Here is a 7,902-nt window from a genome sequence, read left to right as displayed (position 1 = left end):
ACGTCATTAAGGTGCTGAATTTCTATTGGGCGGGAGGTCTCATTCTCTCGCTGGCAGTCTGGGCAGCACCATGGGCATTCCTGGTGCTCCGTGGGATCGTCCTCTGCCACAGCTTGAAGCCTAGGGCGTAGGCAAGGGCGTGATCCCCGTCTCTGGCCGATAGATAGTCTGGATTTGCTCCATTATTGGTAGTCGTGTCCGGGGGTGTCCTGTCCCTCGTATCTCCCTTCGGACTCTCGCGGATGTCCTGTGGTTTCCTTCAAGAGGGGAGGAGGAAGTCCGTGTTCCTCTGTATATCTAACACAGCCCGTTGCCGATTTATGTTCAGTGCTTATGCTATTTACAACCTGTGGGAACTGGCCTTCTCTATGCACGATCTCTGTGGTTTCTCATTAAAGCACAGAGATCGTGCGTAGAGATGTCTGGTTCTCACAGATTGCAAACAGCACAAGCTGTAAACATAAATCAACAGCGTAAATGCTATTTGCAATCTGTGGGTACCGGGCATCTCTATGAGCAATCTCTGTGCTTTAATCAGAAAGCACAGAGGTCGTGCACAGAGAAACCTGGCTCCCAAAGATTGCAAATACCATAAGCTCTGAACAAAAGTCAGCAACGTCCTGCGTTAGATATACAGAGGAACACGGACTTCATCTTCCCTTCTTCCTGGAAACCACGGGACATCCGCGAGAATCCGAAGGGAGATACGAGCGACAGAACACCCCCGGGCACGACTACCAAAAATGGAGCAAATCAAGACTATCTATCGGCCAGAGACGGCGATCACGCCCTTGCCTACGCCCTAGGCTTCAAGCTGTGGCATAGGACGATCCCGCGGAGCACCAGGAAGGCCCAATGGTGCTGCTCAGACTGCCAGCGAGAGAATGACACCTGCCGCCCAATAGAAATTCAGCACCTAATGAAGATATGTTACAAATTCAAATGTCTGCATGCAGTATTAAAAACCCTGTATGTCGAGAGAGGTGAGGCAAGAGTCCGTCGAATAGAAAAAGAAAAAGTAAATGAAAAGAATTTCGAATTTTTCCTTATTCAAGAGAAGCTTTAGAGAAGAGAAAATGAAGTATAGACTGATTTAAAGTTTTGACTAGAAGATAGTATCTTTTGCGAAAAATGCCATTGGCTTCAATGTATATATATATATATATATATATATATATATATATATATATATATATATATATATATATATATATATATATATATATATATATATATATATATATATATATATATATATATATATATATATATATATATATATATATATATATATATATATATATATATATATATACTATATATATATATATATATATATATATATATATATATATATATATATATATATATATATATATATATATATAGCTAAAAGGGCACAGATGTTGTATTCACTATCAACTTTAGTTCCTTCTCTCCGCATCATCTGTTGACTACTTAAAAGTCTCCAAATCTAAGGTTAATCACAACTAAACTGAAATAGTGCCTCTACCTTATAGGAACTGATTTCTCAGCCCAGCTTAGATGATTCCAGTCTATCATCACCAGATGTTGAATCTTAAACCTTTAGTTATGACTTCAGTAAAGTTAGATTATATGGTACCTTGATTTCTGTTACATCACAGAAAACTGTGCAGAATTTTGGTGCAGTGTCCATCGCAGCTTTGTCTGTGGGATTTTGAGTGTTATATAACAACATGTACGAGTATATTAATGTATTTTGATCTCTCTCATTTTTTTAAAGAGGCGATGGGAATTTCCCCGCGAGAATCTAACTCGGTCACAATTTGTATCAGCTACGGAAGGGCCACATAAAAAAGATAATTCAACTACACTGACTATACTCTGTTTTTTTTTTCCATCTGTCCATCCGCCTGTGGTGTCTGCGCATGGTAACACTGCGTCCCGGGCTTTAAATAATATCCTCCCGGGCTTTAAATAATATCCTATTTCGAATATCAACGGTGTAATTCGCATACAGTAAATTATTAAACACTTTTCAGTTGCAAATGTACACCAAGATATCCTTGGTGTACACATATCGTAACTATTTAAAGCCCGGGACGCAGTGTTACCATGCGCGACCACCACAGGCGGATGGACAGATGAAAAAAAACAGAGTATGGGTATCATCATGAGTTATGAGAAACATTACAGCCCCTCGCTAGGAGAACGAGGATATGAAAAACACGTCAAATAAGTTTACATGTAAAATATGGAAGACTGAATCCTTTAAACAAAGCTATACTATTTCCTGCTGCCACAAGTCTGCAGAGACATTTAAATCTTATGTAGATACCAAGGCGCCATATTCCAAAAGGTTTAATAACCTAAACCACAAAGCGAGGTGTGAAATTCAACAGTTGACTGAAGAAACTGAAGTCATCCAGTTCAAGCCAAGGTTTAATCTGCTCCTAAGGCAGAACCTGTTAATAATAATAATAATAATAATAATAATAATAATAATAATAATAATAATAATAATAATAATAATAATAATAATAATAATAATAATAATAATAATAAACTTATGCACTAATCATGACCAACCATATTCCACTGTCGACATGGAGACATTTTCACTAATCAGAAAACCTTGAGAGAGAGAGAGAGAGAGAGAGAGAGAGAGAGAGAGAGAGAGAGAGAATAGTTGCCAAAGAGAAATAATGAATTAAGAACATGTAACGAATTATGAAGAAATGCTAAATACAAATATTAATGGGCACAAGGTTTGTATACGAATTTTGGCACATTACTCACTGAAGAAGACCAGTGTGGGGTTGAAACAGGAGCTCAATTTTGTACTATTAAATGCATTCATCTAAACTCTTGAAATTTCAAGTTTTCCTGCTGATAGCAGCTAATGAAGGAAAGAAATCCTATACTGAAGTAGAAAAAAATTATCAATGTTTAGTATTAAAGCAGTTGTTTGTTTCAGTATAAAAAGAAAACTAGCGTTCGTGATAAGTTATGGCCCCAGAGAAATGCCCCAGAACTTATACAGAATCGGCTACTGGAAATACAAGATGTCTTGAGCGTAGACCAGTGGTTCCCAACTTTTTTTTTCTTTTTTTGGCCACGCCCACCTAATTACCTCTAAAATCCTGATGGGCCCCACGGTTATTTAAAATGCCTATTATTAAAAAAGTGAACTCCCAATCACGTGGAAGACGCCTAAAAGGCCATTAATAACTTGGTTTAAACAAGTAAAGAACATGTACGTATACACAAGTATTTTCAAGTATCCACACTCTATATCCACCGTATGTATTAACTGGCACAAACTTGGCAGAAAAAAATTTCAATGTTAATAACTCATTCTCTTCTTATTCCTTTTCAAGAATTTGACCCCCCTAAAAACAGAAAAAAATTCAGTATTAATAAATGATTCTCTTCTTATTCCTTTTCAAGTTTACCAAGGTAAAATTGAAGAACTTGGCCCCCATAAAAATAAAATGAACCCCTACGTCCCACGTTGGAAACCACTGGCGTAGACGGTCCAAACATCACCTTATCCAGTCTAGAACAGCTTCGAGCAACTTGGGCATCGTCTCTCGTAGGATCTTCGAACAGAGACCAGCCAGGAAACGGCATTTATTTGCTGTACTATCAGAAGCAGCGGTTGTTGCCACAGCTGCAGACAGGGCGCGCTCACAGATCACGGCAGGCTGGTGTGATATTCAGGCTGTAATCTGTCAATGTCATAATGATTGTGATGAGAATTTGAAGACTGCATTAGACTGAAATGCATTTTTTTAAATGCTATGTTTTGCTTATCGTGATATGATACGCCTAAGCTGATATTAAGGATTTTGTGTGAATTATGACAAAGCTAATATTAAGGATTTTGTATGAATCATGGCTAAGGATATTAAGGATTTTGTATGAAATATGGCTAAGGATATTAAGGATTTTGTATGAGTTATGAATACGTGAAATTCTACAATTTTTTTAATTAACACTATCATGGAACAATCTCTCGCAAGGCTTGAATTTTAATGAAATGGTATCCATCATATTTCCTTAATACCATACTTTCTTTATAATGAAAATATCCGTTTGTTTATTAAAAGCTGTAATCGAAAAGTGCTGTAGTCAGTATACTATAGATAAACAAACATGATGATAGTCTAACGATAGTAAAATTTGATTTACTCTGGACAAGCTTATCACGTATACCCAACTGACACTGAGCTGAACCCACTGTTCACGAGATAATACTCTTACATGTTATCGGGCAAGCTCATGACCAAGATTTTAATCTTTTTCGTACTTCATGTAAGATGCTTTTGTGGCATAGTGACATACTGTAAACATACCAGCCACAAAACCCTAAGATGGCACCGAATATTTTCGTCAATGTATCCAATTAAGGCCCAGAAAGCCAATATAGAGAGTAATCTGGGGGAAAGTTCCGGATCTCACATCAACTATAATAAATTCACATCAACCGTGCATTTGATGTCTAGGCCAGTCCCTTACGAAGCTCCTGATTGGCTGTTGATAAGCCAATCACAGGGCTGGAAGCTCTCAGTCTCTCTCGAGAGTTCACATTGGCAGGATGTATGTCCCACCTCTCCTGAAAGACGTATCCCATAGGAGAGGTGGAACATAGAACCTACCCCTGTGAACTCTCGATAGAGACCGAGAGCTTCCAGCCTTGCGATTGGCTTATCAACAGCCAATCAGGAGCGTCGTAAGGGGCTGGCCTAGACGTCAAATGCACGGTTGATGTGAATCTACTATAGTCAGCTCTTTTCCCCCCTCCCATGATGCAGTGGTGACAATGCGAAGATAAATGTCCCTTTGTGTCCCGTTTCAGCGTTATCTGTAAAACAAAGCCATTGTTTACCAAAAAACAAAAAGATTACAAGATTTTTGTATATAATTCGCCGTCTCGATTTCCCGGTAAAATGAATTCCCCGATAAGATAATAATATGTGAAGCGCTCATGTAGACAGACTGTTGTAACGCCTCTTTTGACTTTTGTAACGTTTTCCACCTGGTTCTTTTGGTCTATAGTCTCTCTTGGCTGTCCAACTTCTTTCACTTTAATTTGCGTCAGTTTTCAGTGATGTGTCTTGAGAGGACCTGGAGATGTAAGTCAGTGGTCTCCCTAAACAACAACAGCAATAATAATAATAATAATAATAATAATAATAATAATAATAATAATAATAATAATAATAATAATAATAATAATTAGTTCATCCTTTACACCTCATTATGTAAATTACAATATGAATTTATATATAATATATATATATATATATATATATATATATATATATATATATATATATATATATATATATATATAGTGTGTGTGTGTGTGGGACGCGTACGTCTTCTGCCATGCTACACATACACATAGCGTAGTGACCATTTTTTTTTTAAATGGCCAAGTGCCCTATCAACAACCGTTATCAACAATATGCGAGAGTACAGGCGATATCTCAAGTCCTTGGAAACTCATAACCTTCAAGATATAAATTCAAACCACACAATAGGCACCGTTTGTTCGTACCCTAAATTCAATGTATTTCTGCAGTTTATAATTTCACCAGTATTTTTTGCTCGCTTCCAAAAGCCTTAAGGCTAAACCTAGGATAGACAATTGGGGCTATGTTTTTGAGTCACTCTCTGTATTTCCTATTACCTTCTGCTACTTCTTGCAAATGAACACCATGTTCGTTGGAAGCTTGAATTTCAAATCAATGCTGATGATACAACAATAATACAGGTTTGAACTATTGCACAGTCATATCAATTATTTTCAGATGCCTTTCGGTTTGTCTCACCACTTCACTGATTTGGCTCAAGCCTTTTTATCATATGAGAAAATATTCATTCTAATCAAGCGCACCCCCTCCCCCACCGGCCTCTTTGACGAGGGGGGTGTGTGAGGTAGTTGATATGTTATCAAACGTTGGAACGTTTGGTCGGGGCAGTTCTTGCAAGGGGGGGGGGGGGGGGGGGGGGGGGGGGGTGGGGGGGGGGGGGGGGGAGGGGGGGGGGGGGGGGGTGACCATCAGGTTCCATCGGCGCATAAGCCCTTGGACATCTGTGAGACAGTGGTGAATGTTTTTATATATATATATATATATATATATATTATATATATTTATATATATATATATATATATACACCATATATATACACTATACATTTATATATATATATATATATATATATATATATATATATATATATATATATATATAATGACTGGTAAAAATGTTCTGTTACAACAGAATTCCATCTAATAAAAGGAGCCCATAAAACACCAAAATATAGAGAGAAATATACTTTTCTCTCTATATTTTGGGGTTTTTTAGGGTTCCTTTTTTATTAGAATAAATATAGATAGATATATAAATATATATATATATATATATATAATATATATATACATATATATATATATATATATATAATATATATATATATATATATATATTATACACAGTGGTACCTCGAGATACGAAATTAAATCCGTTCGAGACGGCCTTCATATCATGAGTTTTTCGTATCTTGGAACACTTTTACATGTAAAATGGCTAATCCGTTCCAAGCCCTCCAAAAACACCCCAGTAAATTTTATATTTTCCAGGCCTAAAACACATGTTCTAGGGTTACGACGGAAGAAAGATGACTCCAAAAAGGCAAAATACTGTACATACTTGAGTAATATTCAACTGCATGTAATGTTCAAACCCCATTTTTACTGCATATATTAGGACTTTAGCATATGTCCCTTAGCAATAAGCCTAGCCTATGTTAGCGGTTGGTGCTACTGTAGCCTAGTCTATGATTCTGACATCTAAACCTAAGAGCTAAAAGCTTAGAATATGCCAATAAAATGTATAAATAATCAGTATGTACTCATTTCAATTAAAAATTATAAATTAATCATTAACTATAATACACAAACAAACAAAAAACAAACCTTCCAATCGATTGTTTACATTCAGCTCTTACCCGTCTTACGAGTATCGAACGAGCGCCAAGCAATCATTTTTCCTAGCACACAGTAAGCCATAAATTGTCATTAGTATCTCTCTTCAACTAATGAAACCACCAAACAGTATAATAACCATTCATTTCTATTCTTTATCTATCTTTACTAATGGAGATACCGAGTTAACTGACAGCTATAATGAAACATACGTATACGTAACGTAATAATAAAACAGAAGAAGAATTCTAAAAAATACGTATTTGTAGGCAGTCTGATTTATTTTATATTTTATGATATCTAATTCACAATTTTTTTATTAAATGTATTGCATGTACTCATTTCAAATTATTAAGTAACCATTAACTATAATAAACAAACAAAAAAAAGCTTCCAAACGTCTGTTTACATCCAGCACTTAGGAGTACGAACGATCGCCAAGCAATCACTTTTACACAGTAAGCCCTAAATTTTCATTATCTCTCTTCAACTACTGAAACTACCAAACAGTATAATAACCATTCATTTCTATTCTTTATTCTATCTTTACCTAATGTTTTTTTTTTAATTAAATGAATTGCATTGATAACGTTTTTTCAATTTACAGCAACCTTTTACCAATAGAAGACTTAAAGCACAAGGGGTAGATGCTGACCAATAGAATACTTAAAGCACAAGGGGTAGATGCTGACCAATAGGAGAGCAGGACCTTATGGGGTGACTAGCATCAGGAACCAATGGGAGAGCGAGGATGGTGGCGAGTTTACTCAGTTGGTGGCGCGGGAGTTTTAAAATTGTTCTCGTGGTCCGGGTGAATCTCGGGACTTTACAGCAACAACCTTTCGTATCTTGAAAATTTTTCGTATGTAGAGCAGTAAAATTTTTCGCATAGGCTTTTGTATCTCGAGTTTTTCGTAAGTAG

The 7,902-nt window shown here is 36.4% G+C and overlaps 1 protein-coding gene across 2 annotated transcripts in view; it reads right to left on the bottom strand.

Annotated features, from left to right (window-relative positions):
- Window positions 1-3,328: 3,328 nt before the first annotated feature.
- The window catches only part of LOC135199674 (uncharacterized), a 5,995-nt gene continuing 1,421 nt past the window's right edge, over window positions 3,329-7,902 (bottom strand). Inside the window, exons 2-3 of one of the 2 annotated variants that reach the window (XM_064227839.1) lie at window positions 4,341-4,849; window positions 3,329-3,713 (exon numbers count right to left, since the gene is read on the bottom strand). In XM_064227839.1, the coding sequence (XP_064083909.1) occupies window positions 4,846-4,849 (4 nt within the window). In that variant the 3' untranslated portion in view covers window positions 3,329-3,713; window positions 4,341-4,845. The remainder of the gene's footprint in view (window positions 3,714-4,340; window positions 4,850-7,902) is intronic. The other variant, XM_064227832.1, reaches the window with a different exon arrangement.

The sequence above is a fragment of the Macrobrachium nipponense genome, chromosome 23 (assembly GCF_015104395.2).
Source record: "Macrobrachium nipponense isolate FS-2020 chromosome 23, ASM1510439v2, whole genome shotgun sequence".
NCBI lineage: Eukaryota > Metazoa > Arthropoda > Malacostraca > Decapoda > Palaemonidae > Macrobrachium > Macrobrachium nipponense.
This window is presented reverse-complemented; position numbering and strand designations above follow the sequence as displayed.